At 36.4% G+C, this 22,446-nt stretch overlaps 2 protein-coding genes across 2 annotated transcripts in view; one reads left to right on the forward strand and one right to left on the reverse strand.

The window, feature by feature from the left end:
- LOC101893212 (mediator of RNA polymerase II transcription subunit 14) lies at window positions 1-7,806 on the forward strand. The gene is made up of 14 exons (XM_011295345.3): window positions 1-335; window positions 448-580; window positions 646-945; window positions 1,009-1,141; window positions 1,207-1,710; window positions 1,787-2,154; window positions 2,219-2,483; window positions 2,541-2,815; window positions 2,880-3,201; window positions 3,261-3,565; window positions 3,642-3,833; window positions 3,894-5,174; window positions 5,243-5,512; window positions 7,131-7,806. The coding sequence occupies exons 1-14, from the start codon at window positions 181-183 to the stop codon at window positions 7,275-7,277; spliced, it is 4,650 nt and encodes a 1,549-aa protein (XP_011293647.1). The 5' UTR covers window positions 1-180; the 3' UTR covers window positions 7,278-7,806.
- LOC101892804 (SEC14-like protein 2) overlaps window positions 7,585-22,446 on the reverse strand; it is a 27,039-nt gene continuing 12,177 nt past the window's right edge. Inside the window, exons 3-9 of the mRNA XM_005186163.4 lie at window positions 9,742-9,817; window positions 9,624-9,667; window positions 9,427-9,544; window positions 9,072-9,362; window positions 8,817-9,013; window positions 8,447-8,759; window positions 7,585-8,385 (exon numbers count right to left, since the gene is read on the reverse strand). Of these exons, the coding sequence (XP_005186220.1) occupies window positions 8,240-8,385; window positions 8,447-8,759; window positions 8,817-9,013; window positions 9,072-9,362; window positions 9,427-9,544; window positions 9,624-9,667; window positions 9,742-9,817 (1,185 nt within the window). The 3' untranslated portion in view covers window positions 7,585-8,239. The remainder of the gene's footprint in view (window positions 8,386-8,446; window positions 8,760-8,816; window positions 9,014-9,071; window positions 9,363-9,426; window positions 9,545-9,623; window positions 9,668-9,741; window positions 9,818-22,446) is intronic.

The raw sequence follows: 22,446 nt of genomic DNA on the forward strand, positions 1-22,446 counted from the left end.
AAATGTCGACTTACATATCCCTGGTTGCAAATTTTGTCAGGTTTTTGTTTAATTCTCTAAATCTGCGGGAATATTGTTATTTATATCAAATAAATGTGACTTTTAAGGACTCGTTGTGAATTTTTCTCAAAGTATTCATAAAACTAACGACTATTTTCTACAGCTGTGATAACTATCTACATGATGGCACCACAGCCACTGGAACAGGGTCTAGCGGCAGGCTATCTGCCGCAAGGCCAAGAAGGAAGTCCTCGAATGAACACTATATCCTTGGCAGTCCTCATTGATTTCATCATACAGAGAACCTATCACGATCTGACCGTCCTGGCAGAATTGTAAGTGCTACATTTCTAATAATTTGTTGGGGAAAGTGATCTTCCCAATGACTCCATATGTGAATGTAGAAAATTGACACATGTCAATAATACTCAATTTTTAATTTTTTAGGCTGCCCCGAAAGTCGGATATGGAACGTAAAATTGAAATTTACAATTTCGCTGCACGCACAAGACAGTTATTTATACGTCTCATAGCTCTGGTGAAATGGGCAAATTCTGTATCCAAAGTGGACAAGTCAGCGGTGAGTAATACATATAACCAATTGCGTTGGGTATTACTATTTAACCTTTCCAAATTGATTCTTAGAATATAATGAGCTTTTTGGACAAACAAAATATGCTGTTTATAGAGACGGCAGACATGCTGGCACGCATGTCCCGCGAAACACTGGTTAGGGCATGTTTGCCCAACTTTCATATACCCGCTGCCGTCGAAGTTTTAACCAAAGGAACTTACAATCGCTTACCAACCTGCATCCGAGAGCGCATTGTTCCACCAGATCCAATTACAGTTCAAGAAAAACGCCAGACTTTGCAACGTCTCAATCAAGTTATACAACACAGACTAGTTACGGGAAAACTTATGCCTCAGTTAAGGGAGTTTAAGGTAGTCTTACAAGTCCTTAACTACAATTCGGAATAATTTATACTATCTTTTTAATTTGTATAGATACGAAACGGCCGCGTCACATTTGAGGTGAAACATGAGTTTAGAGTTTCTTTGACAGTGATGGGCGATAGTCCAACTGTTCCCTGGCGGTTGCTTGATATTGATGTTTTGGTTGAAGACAAGGAAACAGGAGGTGATTGAATTATGCTTTCATTTAATATTGAGCTTCTATTTCATATTTAATTAATTACCAAATAGATGGAAAGGCCCTAGTTCATCCGCTTCAAGTCAATTATATACATCAACTTATACAAGCACGTCTTGTGGAAAATCCAAATGCCCTTAGTGAAGTTTACAATTGCCTGCACTATTTCTGTCAATCACTTCAACTGGAGGTTTTGTACACACAAACATTACGTCTTAGCTATGAGCGCTTGGACGATAACATACAAGTCGAGGAATATATACCGGGTGTCAAAGTAACTGTTTCATACTGGCGTGAATTAACCAGTAAGGATCCCAAATCCGAATTGGGTTACCGTTTGACAGTACAATCTGACCCAAATGAAATCGGACGTCCCCTAGCGGTTGTGCATATACCTTCTCTTGGAGCGAAAGAATCAGCTGAGGTTGCTGATCGTGCTGTACGTTCCGATCATTTGTCCATGGAACGCCTTATTGTACATACTGTTTATATCCGATCAGTATCACGGTTATCTGACTTGAAATTGGAATTTCAAGCTTTCCTCAAAGATGTCGATTGTGAGTGTAAATGTCGAAGAGTTGATGCTGTAATGCTATAGAAATAACTTTTTTACTTTACTCTATATTTATTTAGTTAACTTACAAGGTACCCCAGCTATACTAACAGTGCCGGTGTTAACGCCCTGCTTAAGGGCCGAACAAATTCACATAACAATCGACACCCACACGGGTATGTTACGCTGCCACGTCCCCAAACATTTAGACTGCCCAATAATGCCAGAAATGCAGGCATGCCTTAATGGAGACCGCAACAAATTGCCACAAATAATGTCAGAGCTACGTTACTGGATAACTCATCGACGTTGTGAAAAGACATTGCAGCATTTGCCTGCCACTGCAACGGAAACTTTGCCATTTCTCAAGGCACCAGACAATCCATTGCTCCAGGCGGGCAGACATAAAATTTTCGTTAAACTTCATCGTCATCCAAATTTTATATTAGTATGTGTGCACCTGTTGGAAAAGTGAATTACAATCTATGTACAAACTTATCTCTTATTTACAGGTTGTACAGTTAAAGGAGAAGCCCAACACGCCCAATGAAATGGAGTATACATTCCACTTAGGTTTCGTTGCTTTCCAGACAAAAGAAACCGATGCAACTGTGGATGAATCCTCACAACAATTGGTCCCAGTACATGCCAATATGAACCAACAATCTACGGGTAACGCTCCAAATGCCGAAGTGCCAAGAGTTTATACAAAACTTCTAAAGCTTATTGAATTTGATACTTTTGTCTCTACTCACGGCCCAGGCACAGATGTTGACGGTGAGTTATACCTCGCTAGAAATAATTTTCCTCCTGAAATAACATTCGTCTGTTTAGACACACCACCACATAAACGTAAAGCGGGTTTTGAACATGGAGCACCATCTGCAAAACAGGCAAAGACTATATATCCGGCTTACTTTATACCAGAACTTGCTCATGTAGTGGCCATGTGTGACGAGAAAATACCTTTTTTGAATCTAGCACAAGCCTTGACCAAACACAATATTCCGCATAGTGGTTTGCAAGTGGAATCTAATGCCACTTCATTAGTATTAAAAATACTCGCCTTGCCAAAGCCCAGAAAACCCCATAGCCAAGAACAGGCGAAGGTAAGTGTTAATTTGAACATAGGGAAACAAGTTAGAATAATAACTTCATTGTTTTCCCACTTAGGGACAGCCTCATGGACCAACATTGCCCACCATTGAGCCACACATTTGGAAAGATTTAATGAAACGATTGCTGTCCATATCTATTCGTTCTCAAATGAAACAAAATAATCAAATTCGTATATGGGTTGTAGAATTTGTATTTTTCAGCACTCCCCTACAAAGTACTCATGCCAAGGAGCAAGGCAACCGACGAACAGTTTACCTTACATATGAACAAAGTAATCACGATTTTTCAAAAACTGTCGATGATCTACTAAAAGACTGGTCGAAAATAGTATATCTCTATACATTAGCGTACAACTTTGCTGAGCACATCAAAAACAGTAAGTCATTGGAAAACGTTAATACATCAATTTTCTAATGATATCGTCATCATTTTTAGAACGATTAAATATTGCCGATATGGTCAGTATAAATTCGTACAATTATATAAATCTTCTTCTCGGCTATGGTCCCAAAAAAGAAGTGATTTGCAATATTTATTGGTCGGCACAATCGCATGGTTTCCGATTGTCTTTCATGGGTGGAATAACAACGGTAAATGCTCATGCGATGATGCGAGATCAATTGGCTACTCATCTGAATAACCAACAAAGCTTGGCACAAATGGTGTGCATCTTACATGAGACCTATAACCCTCTGTCATCAATTGCTAAACTGCCAATTATTCCCCATCTAGGAATACCGGTAAATTATTAATAAATGTTACCAAAAGCCGTAATTCAATTAATTTTCTAATTCTCATTTCTCAACTATTTGGCAGCGTCCACACGTTCCCGTGTTATCATTCTGTATTCTTCCGCAATCGCCTTGTCTGATACGCCTGGCATATCAATCGATATATTGTCTTGAGATACGTTTCAAGTCAGGACGTTTGGTTTCAATACGCGATGGTGCCTTTAGTCGTTTCGATCGTAACTTAATTGCCGAGTTCACGCCAATACAAGGATTGAAGGTATGTATGACATAATGCATTGTATGTTTGCAATATTTTGCTTATAAATATCATATATAGGGATTCCTTTCCAAATATGTTGACGAGAATGCAGTCTATCGCGGTCGATCACAAAGTGAAGATGACAACCCTCCCTCGCCTTTGGGAATGGAGGACAACTTTGGTGGGCCAAGTAGCGTTTCAGGCGGCGGTACGGGAGGCTCATCGCCTTTTCTTAGCGCGGGTATGAGAGGACCTCAATCCCCACGAGATAGTGGATTGCGTTTTCCGGCACCACATACACCACCCTCAAGCTCGAATCCCCACACCCCAGCTAGTCCTCATCCTGTTGGCGGCGGATCATCTGGAGGTGCTGGTAGCGGACAAAATCACCCAAACTATAATCTAACTTCACCGCCAGGTCCGCATATGCCACATCCCTCGCCGAGTGGACTTATGCCCTCATCGCCGTTGAACCCTCAGCCGAGTCCACATATGGTGCATAGTCCTGGCCCTAATACATTGTACATGCAAGGTCACCAAGATTCACCATTTGCGGCTATGTCACCAGCCAATAGTAATTGGCCCGGATCTCCGAGTATGCCCAGACCGTCGCCTAGACCTGGCCAAAGTCCTGATCACAAATCTAGCCAATCTGGTACGGCTGGCCAAAATCCGACAGGCAATAACCCGGGCAATTCACAAAGTCTCAATCGAATGCCTCAAGCAAACCGCTCATGGGCTGGCGCCATACCAACTATATTGACACACGAAAAGCTGGATTTACTTTGTCGTCCGAGTCCGCATCCTAACAAAGATATCGGTGTAACACCGGACATAAGCCCACTGGAACGTTTTCTTGGTTGTGTCTACATGAGGCGTCAACTCTATAGAAACATTCAAAGTGATGACACTCTACAGCTATTAAACTCCAACGAACCCGGCGTAGTCCTGTTCAAAGTCGATGGCATGCAATGTCAGGTGACTCTAAATCAGGTGCACATGCAATCTCTACACATGAAAATTGCCCCATTGCCACCTCCACCAACGCCGGATGGCAAGCAACCTTTCCAATTAAGTCCCGAGGATTTTCTTGTGTTGGAGCAATTTTTTGATACAAGAGTGGCTGCGCCACCTTATCGTCCGAATTCATTGCACGGCTTTTCTCGTGTTTTAAGTTGTGCACCACAAGTTCTAAAAGATTTTGTACAAATCATGCGTTTGGAAATGAAGCCAGAATTGGGAGGAGATCAATTGAAATGGACAGTGCAGTTCTGCACCCGAGTGCCACCATCAGCGGCTCCAATTGTGCCCATTGGAAATGCTGGCGTGCATATAGTGCGATTAAAAATATTATTCTTTGTAAGTTAGAAGTCGTTTAAAGTGTAATTATATTTAATTGTTTCAAAATTGAATTCATTTAATTTCAGTTACAAATCACAAGAATACCATATAATGGCAAGGAGTGGAAGGATAGCCCCTCACTTGTTTTACCCATGGTGTACGATCTTAATTCGAATTTAACACAGTTGGCTGAAAAGCGTGAACAACCTCAGTCACCAGGCGCCATTGCAGCTAGTACATTGTTGCGACGTTTTTCGGAATATGGCGTTCCACATGGACAATGTTCATTGTTTCCGGCTGTGAGAGATTTGTTGACCAATCTTCAATTACCAAACGACGTACCACCACCAAACCAGGTATGTTCGGTATTGTTTTTTTATTTTTTAGATATCTAAAATTTTAACATTTAACATAAAAGGGATTTCTTATTAAATTCCAAGTGATTGATTGAATTTACAATATCAACTGAAAACGAAAAGTTTTAATTGTTATTTGCACGTGAAGCGCGAAGACCCGAAGATTAGTAAATAATTAATCATCATGTGTATTAGAAGTCTTAATCCGAATTTAATAATTGTTTTGTTCCAGAACTGCATTTGTAATAATGTTTATGTGTTACAAAAAAGATTTTTCCTTTATGATATGGAAAAAAAATCAAAATTTGTAGATACTTTCAGTTTCTGGAACAGAGCAAATTTCCGATTTAAACTGATTTCATGATGACTTGTGCCAGGGCCGAATTTTTGACCGTTTATTTTGGGAGTACAAGAATTCGCCAGACTAAATGCATCTAATATAACTCCTAAATAATATACAACTTTATGACTATGCAAGTCAAGTGTCATTAAATCGAGAGCCCTCCTTGAAACACGTGGGCTCATTTAGTTTTGTTGGGTTCCAGGACATAGCATATAGTAGGGAGTAAAGTGGCTGGCGAATAGAACCCACCGTCATTTACAAATTTCCCAAAGCCATTTCCTGACTAGGCAGACCACCATCCTAACTAAACTTCTCTCTATCAAACTTTTCTTCTCCTTGTCGCTTCTATATCTCTCTTATCTCCAAATTTTTCATTTCTTCCTTTGATGAATACAATGAACCAAAGGTCTCCCAGTGAAGCCGCCAAACAAATGTGTATTAATATAATCATTTCGCTTAATACTCGAATCCTATTTATTGAACAAAGCAGTTTGAGCTCAGTGTTATCATATTTCAAAAAATACAACATTCTTTAAAATTTCAACCGATTTTGGGTTAATTGTGCACCAAAGGGCCAATATAAGTCATAATGACCTGAATTTTGTTACATCCCACCGAATTCAGTCTAGAAGCAAGTACATCAAATTTGGAGAAAATCCGTTATCTTCTAGAGCTCGGAAATACCTTTGTCAAATTTTATTGAGAACCGCTAAGATTTGGATATAGCTCCCATATATATCCATTATCCGATTTTAGGTTTATTGTGCAAATAATGGCTAATATCAACTCAAATGGAGTGAATTTCTGGACGTACGTTTCCATTTTGTGGAACACCAAATAACATTGCACTCTATAGCAATGTTATTTGGTATAAAAGTTTAAAATGTTTCCGTCAAATTTAGTGTAAATCGATTAAGAATTGGATATGCCTCTTATATATTAGTTCCCTCTGAAACCAAACTATAACTGCTCTCAAGCCAAATATTGATAGGTGGTATGATCTACTTCAAATTAATTCTTTTGTTACAAGAGCTCTACTTAATATGCATAGTGGTGTAGGGTATCATATAGTCGGCACTTTTAACTTTTCCTTATTGGTTTTTTTTATTGAAAATAACGAAAACGTTAAGTATGTGGTTGATCAGTTAAATAATGCGCGAATTCCCTTACGATCATTATTACAGTTATATTTTTCATATAAATATTATATTTTAATTATTTATAAAATTTCACGTTTTATTTGTATTTACTAATGTGTATTTTTGTCTTTTTTAGGCAATTGGTCCTCCAGTTGGTCCCATGGTTGGATCAAGTCCAAATCCAATAATGCATTCCCCAATGCAACAAATGGGCGGACCAGTGGGTCCACCGCAAGTGGGCCCCGGATATCAACAAATGCCCCAAAATCCCGGCCCTCAGTGATGAAGGCGAAAACGCCGCTCGGCAGCCAATAACAATGTATGATGCAGCACAGGCGGCTGATTAAATTAAAACAACCACTACACATACATACTTCTATAAATATATACATATATGAACATTCATACATAAATATTTCGTAAATGTATTCTAGGCTTTTCGACAATTTAGAGCTGTGCTGATGAATACACAGCTCCTTTTTAAATAGAATTTAGAAAACAAACAAAAAACAGAAATCTTACCCGCACAGTCTCAGTTTCGAGGACTTTGTTTTTTTTTACTTTTTTCCAAAAAAGAAACCATTTGTTAACATTTCATTAAAAAAAACAATCAATTTATTAATTATTAATACACACATAAAGAAACAAAAACAAACAAATTTAAAGAAGGGAAAATAAGAAAAAAATAAAAAAAAACTACATTTACTTAAAAGTAACCATAAATTTAAGATATTTACAAAAAATAATACACAAGAAGAAAAGAAACAAATAAAAAAACAAAAACAAAAATACATAGTTATTACAAAAACAAATTAAGTATCACATTTCATTTAATATTTAATAGAGAGGCGGAAGAGTACGTACATACATACATATGGTAGTTTTGTATACATAAATATTCTAAACATACACCGGATTCAAATATTTAAAAAAAGGCTACGTCTTTCATTAAACACACAAATATAAATATTTTCAATAAGTTACACCTGCTTACATATTGATGACAGATGGATGGGTAATAATTGCTAACTAAGGCATTCTAATATTGCACATCAAAGGATTCTTATCTTGTTGTCATAAATTTTAAAGTTTTCCTACTTAAACTGATAACCCGTTTGGAATGTTTGGCTTGCTAGCATCTGATCCTATGATTTGCACATTCTTTAATATAATGAGTTGAATAGTTTGTTTTACTTTATAGACTGTACAAGATTTGGAGTTGTGCTGTTCTTTTTTTTTCTGGATTCAGTTATTATCGGCGGGTACAACTTCAGTTTGTCCAACTTGTGATTGTAATGTCAACATGTCATCGTTTTCTGATATCAATGAGACCCAATAGCGTAGTTTCTTGCTACGCAAATAACTGCCGGAGTTGTCAAAGACAACAGTATCTGCAAAAGAGATTGATTGTTTATTGTTGCCTAAATCCGGTAACGCCAAAAAAGAACTTACATTTGGTATTGGGTCGGGTAGTAATAAAACCAACTTCATTCATTTCATTTGAGTAGACTTTGGTTAATGGCACTTCACTGCGTTTTTCACCTGTGGCATTGTCAATGCTGTAAATACCGAATTTGATGTCATGATCAACAGTACGGAAATCCCACGATAGTAATTTGTCCTCTTCAGTAGGTTTCTTGGAGCCAACATCGAATTCCAATTTCAGTTTGTTGCCCTTATTCACAATAGCTTCAATGAAACTCTTGTCATCATCATCTTTCTGTTCCACATACAACTCTTTGGGAATTTTTCCGCCCCAGACAATCTACATTGAAAATAACTTCAGTTAATAAAACAAAGCGGGCGCATTTGAAGTACTTACTTTGCTGGGACATTTTTCATCACCATTCTCCACTAAATTGCCGCCAAATGATTTGGGCATAATATCGGGATCAATATGACTGAATGCAGCCTCCTTCCATTTGTCCGAACCATATTTGGAAATGCTGATTTTGCTCATGGTATATTCATCCAATAATTTCTTAACAAAATTGAATGCAAAGTAGAAAACCTTGGGAGCTGAAATAAAAAGTATTAGCTAAGGATTGATTGAGAATTTTCCATCAGCTACGCTTACCATTTATAATGTAACACATTTTCAATATTTCAGGATAATTTTGTTCATACTCCTTGATCATGGCCATGACCAATTCAACAGCTGGGCGCCAGGCGTATTGGGTCATATTGAAATCGGCTACATCGAAAATCACCACAACTTGGCGAGCTTTGACACCATGTGTCTTACTCTGTTCGAAGCCCTGTTTCATGACGTTTTCCAAGATTTTAACCACATAACGAATGAAATCGAAACGTGTTACACAGTGTAACATGCCATAGATGTCAAACTGGTAGAAGGGACAAACAATAACTGAAATGATATGGTAAATCAATAATTTGAACATTACATTTGCGTTGGAGTATTCCTTTCTTACTTGGTGATCCTTCTTTGTCATAACCCACCACGCCATATGGTAAATATTTTCTCAAAACTTCAGGAGCTTCCCATTTATCCAAACTGTCAATATTGATGGAAATACGATTTTTCATAGCCTAATTGGACAAAGGAAAGGGAAATGAAATATTTTTTTTAACTACTAAAAGAAACCGGTATAAGAATTTTAATACCTACATTTCTTAACATTTTCTCTGCAGCATCGACGTCCCATTTTCTGGCTATAGAAGGTGGGGTGAGAACATAATTTAATTGAAGCTGATATATGGAACACACTAACGTTTGGATATCTTACCTCGAAGCCAGCGCAACAGAAAGTAATCGTCATGGACTTCATTGTCCACCAAACAGTCGGAGACTTTTTTGCGGAACTGCAAAATAAAATTTATTGCAACGATTAGAGTTTTTGAATTTACGTACAAAATGGGTATTTTAGAAATGTTGGGTTGTCAAATGAATAATTTTGAAAAAAATGTAAACATACAGGGTGAGATGAAAAAACTTTAACCAATTTCAGACTGCTGTCATTTTCAAGCCACCCGTTCCCCGCTCATTATATTGTTTACAAGCGTACAAAAGCATTTTGGTTAGAATTTTCCAGAAAAAAAGTTATTCGCGATGGAATTCAAGCGTGATAGTGTGATTTCTTTATATTTGGCTGGTAAACCAAAAGTGGCTATCGTTAGAGCACTCCAGCATTTAAATGTGAAGAAATCTTTTGTGTCTCGTACCATCGCTCGTTACTGTGACACTGGTAGCATAGCCCGACGTCGAGGAAGTGGACGGAAGAAAACAGCAAATTCGGCAGAAATGGTTCGAAAAGTAAAAAAGCGACTTGATCAAAACTCGCGTCGCAGTTGGCAAAAAATGGCTCGTGAGCTGAACATATCGCAATATTCCATTCGGCAAATATTGAAAAATGAGCTCGGGGTAAGGCCATTAAAATTCTAAAAAGTGCAACAGCTTACACCGCAACAGAAAGAAAATTTTCTCAAAATAGTTAAAGAGTGGCTTCGCTTGGCCGAAAGTTGTGAACTGCCGAATTTGGTTTTCTCCGATGAGAAAACATTCATTGGCCAGCAGTTTGTAAACAAACAAAATGATCGTGTTTACTTGCCAAAGAGGCCAGCTAAAATTGTGCACCTTCGGTTGGCCACCAGAACTCAAGCGCAGGCCATGGTGTTGGTGTGGGCCGCCATAACAGGCGATGGTCGCTCTCCGCTCGTATTAATCGACCGTGGCATCAGAATAAATTCCGAATATTATCGCAAAAATATTCTGGAGGGTGTATTAAGTCCTTGGGCACGCAAACATTTTGGCCACAGACCTTGGACATTCCAACAGGACTCAGCACGCGCCACCTAAGAATGGTTACAAAATGAGGTTCCTCGCTTCGTTTTCAGCGCACAAGGGCCACCGGATACCAATCCGTTGGACTATTGTGTCTGGAGTATTTTGGAAAGCAAGGTTGGCACTAAAAAATACCAAAATGTCGATCACCCCAAGCAAGCGCTTCGCCGGGAATGGGTCATAATACCGCTAAGCAACATTGGGGCAGCGTGTGACGGTTTCATTGGCCGTTTGAAGGCTATAATTCGTGTCAAAGGTGACCAATTCGAACAAATCTAAACTCATTCTAAAATTTGATGCTATTTCCGACATTTTTTGCTTTCATTCAATAAAATCTAAAAAAATGACGGTTGGTCCTATATTTGTATGTAGTTCCTTTAGATGATCTGCATAGAATCACACTCTAGGTCGATTTATGCGCGTCCGTACTCCGTCTGTTTATGTATTTTTGTGAACCAAGTAACGATTTTCGGGGAAATATATCGAATACAACTCAGAAACAACTTCACCTCGCATTTAAGGTGGCCAAAGAGAATTTTAGAAATCTATTTCAAATAGTATTAGTTAGGCTTATTAATTTAATCCATTTTCTTCCAATTGGTATAAAATGTCCGGCGGAATTCCTTCGAAATAGAGTGCTTGGGACGATTTACGCTTTTGTTGACATTTACAAAATCGTCTAACGTCTATTGCGTCAAGGGTTGAAAGAGCTCGTCTATCGCTCTATGAATAACCGGTTGAAAGAACTCATGCTCCTTTTCGTACGTTGATCTAGTATATTGGGTGTATTGAAAAAGGCCGGCGACAATACTCTTATGCCAGTATCAAAGATAACAATTTCATTTGGACAATAATGAATTAGAAGAATTTGCAATATTTTTAGGGTGGAGGTTATTAAACGCATGACCTTTGAAGTCGCGTTTATTTATATCAAGAGTATTAAACCACTTTATTTACAATAAAAATCTTACATCTACAGTTCGTTGCCCCACTTCACCTTTGGAGTTAGTACAAAAAGCAACAAAGCCACAATTGAATTACAATTGAATACATGTTTGAAAGATTAAGAACTAGATGTTTAATACAAAATTCAAACCTGAGAATTTTAACCGAATTTTCAATATACAATTATTTTTATACGCATCACCATGGTAAGTAGGGTATATTAAATTTGTTATTCTGTATGTAACGCCTCCAAATATTCATTGTAGACCCCATAAATTATTTGTATTCATGATCAGCATAAGATACTAAGTCGATTTAACGATGTCTGTCTGACTGTCTGTTGAAATCACGTTTTATATACCCTCCACCATACTATGGAGGGTATATTAACTTTGTCATTCCGTTTGTAACTCCTCGAAATACTCATGTCAGACCCAACAAAGTATATATATTCTTGATCAGCGTAAAATTCTAAGTCGATTTAGCCATGTCCGTCTGTCTGTTGTAATCACGCTATCTTTCGAACGAATTGAGATAGAAGGCTAAAATTTTGCACACATGTTTCTTTTTCCAGTAGGCAGGCTAAGTTCGTAAATGGGTCCACGTTTTCATATAGCCCCCATATAATGGTATGGTCCCCATATAACGGTAATTCACTGGAATTGTTTCAAATTTAGTATCTGAAGTTTGAAATGGATACTACAGCCTAAGACAGAAAATTATCTGTGCAGGTCCACGTCTTCGTATAGCTCCCATATAACGGTACCTCCCAATATTCGGTATTTTGATGATTTTAGCGACATTAGTCGACGGAATTGTTTCAAATTTGGTATTTGAAGTTCGTAATGGATGCTACAGCCTGTGGTCCAGGTCTTCGCACAGCTCTATATAACGGTTCCTCCCTATATACGATATTTTGATGATTTTAGCTATATTTTTCACCGTTTATTTCAAATTTCGAATTTGAATATGGTAATGGCTTATGACAAACAATGCCTATGTATGTTGGGGTCCACGTCGTATAGGCCCCAATATAACAGCTATTTTCGGTATTTTTAAAATTTTAACAGAATTTTTTTATGGATTTTATTTTTTGAAAAATTCCAAATTCGTTCCAAATGGTGGAGAGTATTCAAAGTTCGGCACGGCCGAACTTCCTGCTTTTTAACTTGTTTTAAATTAGGCCCAATAATTTGTATTATGTCTAGAATGGCTGGTATTGAGAATGAGATATATCGGTCAAGGTTTTGGTATAGCTCCCCTATAACGGTACTTCCCTGTATTCGGTATTTTAATGGTTTTAGCCACATTACTCCACGGAATTGTTCCAAATTTAATATAAATAGTTTTTAAAGGGGTTCTACCTCTGGTAGCATAACATCGGGTAAGTAGGTTCACGTTTTACTATGGCCCTCATATAATGGTATCTCCCGATATTTGGTATTTTGATGGTTCTAGTTACATTTAGCCTCCGATTTGTCTAAAAATTGGTATTTGTAGTTCGTAATATGTTTTACCTCCGGTGTCAAAGCTTTGAATATGTAGGTCTACGTTTTCCTATAGTGCACGTATTTTGACGATTTAAGCAACATTTTCTAGCGGCTTCAACCACTTTATTGTTTTTTGAAAGCTTTAACTGAATTATCCAGCCGACTACACTGATATTTGTAGATTAAAGAGGAACACGTTTGAATCCAGATACTTTTTTTTTAAATGTTTTTTTTAGTTAATGGTGGAGGGTATTCAATGTTTTCTTAAAATAGAAGAAATTGGCTATATAGTTGTTTGTGGGCCAAAAATGATGCTCAATAATATTTTTTAATAGATTTTGGGAGGCACCACGTACGATTGAAAACGTATTTTAAGCGTGAATTTTTGATGACAAAAATAGATTTGTATCTTGTATCAAAAGAAATTATGCAACAATCAATCAAAGATTATTGCGAAAAAATAAAAACATTAATGCAATTTGTGTGACAAGCTTTCACTCGGAATTGGAACTGAGCACAGAAAATACCACAACATGTGAATTGTGTATTTTAAAATGCATAAAATTTTTAATTTAATACATAGTTTTTGTAAGCAAAAAAAAAAAAACTAAATAAGAAAATAAACTATGTTTCTTTTGCTGCAACGGAGGTTTATTGTGAAATATCTGCCAACAGCAAGCAGTAATTTGGCCACAGCAATAGAAAGCGAAAATGAGAAAGAAAAAAGAAACGACAAAACATAATAACAAATTACAATATTAAAAACATAAAATCGTTGTGCCAAATTTCGATAAAAAAAATTCAATTTCAACATAGTTCCAAAAACCAAGTGATTATGTTTCGTATAATTTTAAGAAGAAAAAATACAAAACAAAAATGTTTTACCAGCCCTGCAAATCCCATGAATTTAAGGCTATTATTCGTTTGGTAGTTTCATTTAAAATTAAAAAATACAAAGTCAAAACAAAACTATTCATTTTGAATGGTCATTTCCGCCACAAAGTGCTGACTAGGTAACTTTACGCGACTGTTTGATGGTCAGGTCATTATCTAGGTGTGATCTAGTAACCTCGTCTTACTAAGAACGTTGGTTGCACAAAAAAGTTAAAAAGACCTTTGGTTTCTTCTGCTTTGATTTTCTGCGAGTTAATAAAAAACCATAACTTTTTTTATTAGTTTGTGATTTTCAACACCATTGCATATTTGAATATGTCTAAGCATTTAAATGATATTGACACATGAATTGTGTGTTTGAATACATTGAAATGATCAGGGCTAAAACAGTGTTTAAAGCTATGTAAAGTTTATCTGAAAATTAAAATCTCATAACCAGCCAAAGACATATACGTGATTTGCCTTTAATTGGACTATCTGATTTTTAATGGGAACCACCCTCTGCAGTAAAATAATAGGAATGGCCGTATTAGACACAAAGGGTTAACAGTTTTTTACGCTTTCGTATATATTCCGGTGGTTAAAGCTATAAGTATTAGGGAGTAATCTTATTTTTATATCCTCCACCATAGTATGGAGGGTATATCTCATTACGTTTGTAACACCTTGAAATATATATTTTAGACCCCACCAAGTATATATATTATTGATTAGCATAAAATTCTATGTCGAAAGAATTGAAGTAGATTGATACAATTTTACTCAGATGTGTGTTTGGTCCGCAGGACATTTGGTATTAACATGGGCTATATAGGTCCACGTTTAGTTATAGCCATCATAAAACTGTACCTTCCTATATTCGGTACTTTGATGATTTTAGGTACATTATTCACCGAAAGTGTTTCAAATTTCGTACTTGCGCTGCGTAACGGGTACTACAATCTGTGACAGAAAATTACCGTCCCCGTATAACGGTACCTACCTATATTCGGTATTTTGATGTTTTTGCGACATTACAGGGAGAGTTAAAAAAAACTGGAACAAATTTAAACGCCATAATCTTTAAATTTTTTTTTAAATTTTATTAAATGAAAGCAAAAAATGTCGGAAATAGCATCAAATTCTAGAATAAGTTGAGATTTGCTCGAATTGGTTACCTTGAGGTGATCGACACTTTGGTATTATTTAGTGTTAACCTAGCTTTCCAAAATACTCCAGACAAAATAGTCCAACTGACTGGTATCCGGAGATTTTAGTGACCATTGTGCGCTGGAAATGAAGCGAGGAATCCCATTTTGTAACCATTTTTGGGTTGCGCCGAGTCCTGTTGGAATGTTCAAGGTCTGCGGCCAAAATGTTTGCATGAACAAGGCTTTAATACACCATCCAGAATATTTTCGCGATAATATTCGGCATTTATTCTAATGCCACGATCGATTAATACGAGCGGAGAGCGACCATCGGCTGTTATGGCGGCCCACACCATCACCATGGCCGGCGCTTGAGTTCTGGTGGCCAACCGAAGGTGCACATTTTCAGCTGACCTGCTGAACTGCTGGACAACAGTTTCTTTCTGTTGCGGTGTAAGTTCTTGCACTATTTGGAATTTCAAAGCCTTTACCCCGAGCTAATTTTTTAATATTTGCTGAATGGAATATTGCGATATGTTCAGCTCACGAGCCATTTTTCGGCCACTGCGACGCGGGTTTTGACCAAGTCGCTTCTTTACTTTTCGAACCATTTCTGCTGATGTTGTTGTTTTCTTCCGTCCACCTCCTTGACGTCGGGCTACGCTACCAGTAGCACGGTAACGAGCATTGGTACGAGACACAAAAGATTTATTCATATTTAAATGCTGGAGTGCTCTAGCGATAGCCACTTGAGGTTTTCCAGCCAAATATAAAGAAATCACTCTTTCACGCTTTAATTCCATCACGAATAACTTTTTTTTCTGGAAAATTCTAACAATAATGCTTTTGTACTCTTGTCTCTGAAATAATTTTAACAGCTGTCGGACGAGTGGCTTAGAAATGACAGCAGTCGGAAGTTGGTTCCAGTTTTTTCATCTCACCGGAATTGTTTCAACTTTCACATCCACGTTCTCGTATAGACCTCAATATAACGGTGACTAACAATATTCTGCATTCTTAATACTTTACAGAATCCTTAACGTTTTTTTTTTAATTCGTTCCTTTTGGTGGAGGGCATTCACAGTTCGGTCCGGCCGAACTTACTGCTTTTTTACTTGCTTTATTACATTTTTCCCTTGCTATTTAAATTAATTATACTTGTGGTTCTTGCTTGCCGGCATAAATATTATATTATCACATTTTCAAGATATTAATATTTGGTTTCCGATACTACTCAAGTTTTAGAATCTTTATATGCCTAACCAAACTACTAAAGGTGTATTCTTATTAACGTACCGTCAAATACCCCGTACTACACCCATGTAGCCCCAGGCTACCGCAGCTCCCTTCGAAAAGGTCAATTTTTATACATAATCTGATAATTTTGCTTGAAAAAGTTTATTTTCTGTATGTTGCACCGCCTTCCCTATCGAAATGGTTTCAACAATATTTCGATTTAAAAAAAAATTGGAATCTCCCATCTGATATTCATGTCGAAGTTATGTTTTTTTTAGTCAAAGTCTATTCCATATATTGGTTGGTCTCCTAAATGTTAGCCTGAGAGCTCAAAACCCACATCAAATGGAAACTTTCTATGAGATAACGCAATAGTTTGTATATAATGTCAGTTAATGAGATCGAATGAAGATAACAGATTTCGCACTATAAAAATTCAAAAATTTTCGAAACAGCTGTTCTTTGTTAAAATTTATTGAATGTTGTTAAATAACTTTTTTCAATAATTTCAATGAGTAATTTTTACTGGAAAAGTTATCGTACATAGCTACTGTTGCACAGTATTATTGGAGGCGTTTCGATATTTCATTTTTAACACCAACACACGTTTAGCGAATATTCAATAATAATTAATTGAAACGAACAGATTTTAAAATCTAGTGTAAAATATAAAAATATTTTGCTTCATAAAATGATCGAGTAATTCTGATTAGAAGATTATAAAACCGGTTATTCAATGAGAATTTAACGTACGAAGGGCTTCTGACCAGATAAATAACTCATACAAAGTCTAGGTAAATATCTTGATAAAAGTTGAAGTTTCTAATTAAATCTATACAATGTGTTCAAGGTTTAACCGTAGCCTTACACTTTCCCACAGAAACAATGAGTGGTTTGCTATTAGGTGTGTACAAAAACCCAATAATTTGTATAAGTTTTCGAAAAATGTTGTTCGATAAACTAGCAAATGTGAACGAGTAAAAAGAACAGCAGTCTTGGCAGTTAAGTAACTGAGAGTTTGCAAATACTTTTTGGGAAAATTTTCTCAGTGGAAATTATTTAGGATTAGCATCTAGCTAGGAATTCAGGCGATAATTTACTTTAATTTAATTATTTTTCAGATAATAATAATACAAATTTTAATACAGCTTTTCAAAATTTTAAAAATATAACGCATGTTGTGTATTATTTAAATGTTTTAATGACTTTTTGCAATATTTGCACATAAAAGAAAATTCTCTCAGAACAAGTTATTGAGTAATTGTTACCGGAAAACGATTGTTTGCTGTGTGTATGTACATGTACAATATTATTATTCCGATTTTTTAAAAATATTTTTTCAAATGTTTTTGACGTAATGTAATATTTGACGTCAATAAAACGAGAAAATCTGTGCCTAATTTCTGCGGAACATCATAAATTATCTTGAAATGTACAAAGTTGAAATTGTTACAATAAAAAAATAAATATATATTTTATGAAAACCTTTACAAAAACCACTCGTCCGACAGCTTTTAAAATTATTCCAGTGACAGCTTAATATATTGTTTACAAGCGTACAAAAGCATTTTAGTGAGAATTTTCCAGAACAAAAAGTTATTCGTGATGGAATTTAAGCATGATAGTGTGATTCCTTTATATTTGGCTTGAAAACCACAAGTGGCTATCGTCAGAGCACTCCATCATTTAAATCTGAATAAATCTTTTGTGTTTCGTACCATCGCTAGTTACCGTGATGCTGATAGCGTAGCCCAACGTCAAGGAAGTCGACGGAAGAAAACAGCAACACCAGCAGAAATGGTTCGAAAAATATGGAAGCGACTTGATCGAAACCCGCGTCGCAGTGGCTGAAAAATGGCTCGTGAGCTGAGCTCGGGGTAAAGCCATTGAAATTCCAAAAAGTGCATGAACTTAAACCGCAACAGAAAGAAAATAGACTCAAAAGAGCTAAAGAGTTGCTTCGCTTGGCCGAAAGTGGTGAACTGCCCAATTTGGTTTTCTCCAATGAAAAAACATTCGTTATCCAGCAATTTGTAAACAAACAAAATTATCGTGTTTACTTGCCAAAGAGGTCAGCTGAAAATATGCACCTTTGGTTGGCCACCAGAACTCCAGCGCCGGCCATGGTGATGGTGTGGGCCGCCATAACAGCCGATGTTCGTTCTCCGCTCGTATTAATCGACCGTGGCATCAGAATAGTGAAAATATCAAAATATCAAAGCCTTGTGCAAGCAAACATTTTGGCCGCAGACCTTGGACATTCCAACAGAACTCGGCGCCACCCAAGAATGGTTACAAAATGAGTTTCCTCGCTTCATTTCCAGCGCAAAATGACCATCAAAATCTCCGGATACGAATCCGTTGGACTATTGTATCTGGAGTATTTTGGAAAGCAAGGTTGGCACTAAAAAATACCAAATTGTCAAACAAACGCTTAGCCGGGAATGGGCCAAAATACCGCAGACCATCATTCGGGCAGCGTGTGACGGTTTTACTGGTCATTTGAAGGCCATTATTCGTGCCAAAGATGACCAATTCGAAAAAATGTAAATTATGGCGTTTGATTTTGTTGCAGTTTTTTTATCTCACCCTGTATATATAAATAGTGAGATGTGCAATAATTAACTATTTAAAGATTTGTGGAATTAATTGACAGGCATTTTTTTTATTTTGTGGGGGAGATACCAGAAGTAGTGGACCAACATATTCCATATTTACATTATATTTATGGTTTACAGAAATATTAATATTTTACTCTTTCTGGGGGAGGTACGTCGATGTGTTCCATATTCACACATGAACTAATGTCAATGCATTGTGCACACTTGACTTATTTAAAATTTTAACTCCTTGTGGGCTTGATATTCACATTAGATCTCGAGTTTAGTCAAACATTGAGAATCGCTGACTTTTTTTCGCATTTATCGTTTATCCAGCAGGAATCGTCCGATATATTCCATATTTCCACTAGATCTTGTGTTGATATGGGCCGTGTTTGAATTGGATCTGCTGCTTATTTCCGGTTTTATGAGCTTTTAAGTTATTCAAAATGTTAACCCGTTGTGGGGGAGGTACAAAAAGGAGTGGACCGATGTCTATTATCTTCATAAGAGAACTTGTGCTGGAAGAAATATTGGTATGCGTCAAATTTGAAGAGAATCAGAAGCTTATGTCGCATTTTATGAGCATTTTGGTTATTCAAAATGTTGACCCCTTTGTGGGGTAAACAGGAAGCAGTGGGTCGATATATTCCATACTCACATCAGATCTTGTAAAAATAGAAATATTGGGATATACTGAGGTTGAAAGAAATCGGATGCTATTTTCCCGTTTTTTAAGCTGTATAGTTATTCAAAATTTTAACCGTTGTTGGGGTACCAGAAGAAGTGGGCCGATATCTACTATCTTCACATCAGGTCTTGGGTTAGAAGAAATATTTGAATGTGTGAAGTTTTGAGTAAATCGCCTGCTTATTTCACATTTTATAAGAAGTATAATTAATTAATAATCGCAGAAATATAGGGATGTGCGCAATTTTGCGCAACAGGACCTTTATTTCACGTTTTATAAGAGTAATGATTATTCAAAAGTTTGACCATTTGTGGGGTAGATACTTGATGGAGTGGACCTATATTGTCCATTTTCGCACCCGACGTAGCACTGATACAAAATATTGGATTTGCAAATTTTTGACTATTGCGAGGGAGGTACCAGAAGGAGGGGACCGACATTGCCCATCTCCGAACTCGATCTAAGTTTGACATTAAAATTATGATGTGCCAAATTTGGATCGAATCTGATACTACCTTCGAGAGTCACACAGACGGACGGGAAAAGGATTCCAAAGAGATCTAGGGTCTATAACCGTATTTCGATTATGCACGTTTTGGCCGTATCAAATGATAGTCTTATGGCTACAGAGGGTATATTCTTATACCATGTTGTTTACGAAAATTTTCTTTTATCTTCTTCTGCACGAAAGAAAAAATTCTCTTTAACCCTTTCAAAATAAATAACTGAGCAAATCTTACCAGTGAAATAAAAAGGCATACCTATTATAAGCAAGCCAATGTTTGTTGTTTTTTTTACATTTCTCAGTTGACCTATGTAGCCTCTCATCCCCAGGTAATTGAGAATCAAAACCAGTTTAAGTTTTATTTGTATGTAAATAACTTTAAATTATAGTATTCTATATAGTCATGATGAAAATAACGAGTGAATAACGATATGGGGGAGAACTGTAGACTCAGATGTTAAGTGTGAGTGAACTTTGAACTTTTGCTATGATATCATAAAACTACGGCAAATTCTTGAATGCAGTACTTTTTACAAAATATTGCTCATTGTAATTGCTTGGAGTATTAATTAATATTTTGAAGGGTGAAAAATTGTTATTCCAATTAGAATGCTCTATTTTACATGTGGCTGTAAAGTAGTGATTCATTCCAATGGTATTTTAAATAATTGCAACTAAAATACTTAAGCAATAATATTACTCATAGAGTTTAATTGTTTACAAGTTCAATACAAGATGTGGGGATACTTAAGGGTGTCAAAGTCCGTTCGACTTTGTATTTTATTGAAAATAAAGAAAGGAAAATGAGTCAAAAAAGGAAAAATTTCCAATTTAGTAGCTTTTTAGATAGATTCTTAAAATTTTACGAGAACGTCAGTGATAAAGCTGGGTTTTTGGAAATTCGTTGTAATAGGATACGAAAAATACTAAAGTGTAGTAAATATTTAATACTTTGGAATGAGCTAGAACTCTAAAATTTGGAATAAAAGTCACTGATAGATGTACCAAAAGGCTTTCGAACTTTATTGTTACGAATAGTTCTCAAATGGTACTAAACTTATAAAATGGTACAATTTGGTATTATTACTAAATTTGGAACAGACAGGTTTAGGGTGAACGGATGAAGATTGAATTTTAAAATTTTGTATTAGGCTCCCTGTTGGTAGTAGATTTGTGATAAATAGGTGGTGGTTTTGGAAATGTGTACTACAAATGCACGAAAAATACTATTTTTGGTACAATTTGGTATTGAGTGAACAGATCGTGCTTAAAATCTGAAATTTGGTATTAGGACGAATGTTGTACATATGGATATGGTTTCGGAAATGTGAAAATTGGACGATAAGTGCTATATTTGGTATTGGGTGAAGGGATGGAGTTAAAATTCTGAAGTTAGATATTTGTGTGTTGGGATTTGGCGAGAATTACGGTACTATATTTTACGGTACTATATTAAGGGATAGAGCTGAAATTCTCAAAACTGTTGGTATCTGGAATTGAGATATGGAGGTGGTTTTGGTAATGTATAGTACACATTCCCAAAACCATAGTACGAACAATACTAAATAGTACTCATTTGGTATTGATTGTAGGTATAGAGCTGGTATCCCGAAATTTAATCATGAGGTCTCTGTTGGTATCATGGGATTAAGATATGGAGGTGGTTTTGGAAATGTGTACTACAATTGTTCGGAAAGTACTAAGTGGTACTACATTTGCTATTGGGTGAAGGGATAGAGCTGGAATCCCGAAATTTGGTATTGAGATCTCTGTTGCTATCTGGCGGAGTTTTTGCAAATGCATAATATTATTGTTTGAAAAGTATGTACAAATTTTTGATTACAGTTGATGTGTTCGAGGAAGATGTAGATTGTTTTGGATATGCGTACTAAATTTGGAATTTGGTGAGGGGATAGAGCTGAAATTTGATATAGAAGTCACTACTGGTTTCTTTGTCGTAAGCCATTATAATATTCAAATACGAAACATGAAAAAAATCAAGTGAATAATGTACCTTAAATCATCAAAATACCGAATATGTGGACGTTCTGATATATGGGGCCTTTACGAAGACCTGGATCTGCATAGACAATTTTCTGGCACAGACTGTAGTTCCCATTACGAACTCTAAATACGAAATTTGAAACAACTCCGGTGAA

This window comes from Musca domestica, unplaced genomic scaffold (genome assembly GCF_030504385.1).
Source record: "Musca domestica strain aabys unplaced genomic scaffold, Musca_domestica.polishedcontigs.V.1.1 9, whole genome shotgun sequence".
Lineage (NCBI taxonomy): Eukaryota > Metazoa > Arthropoda > Insecta > Diptera > Muscidae > Musca > Musca domestica.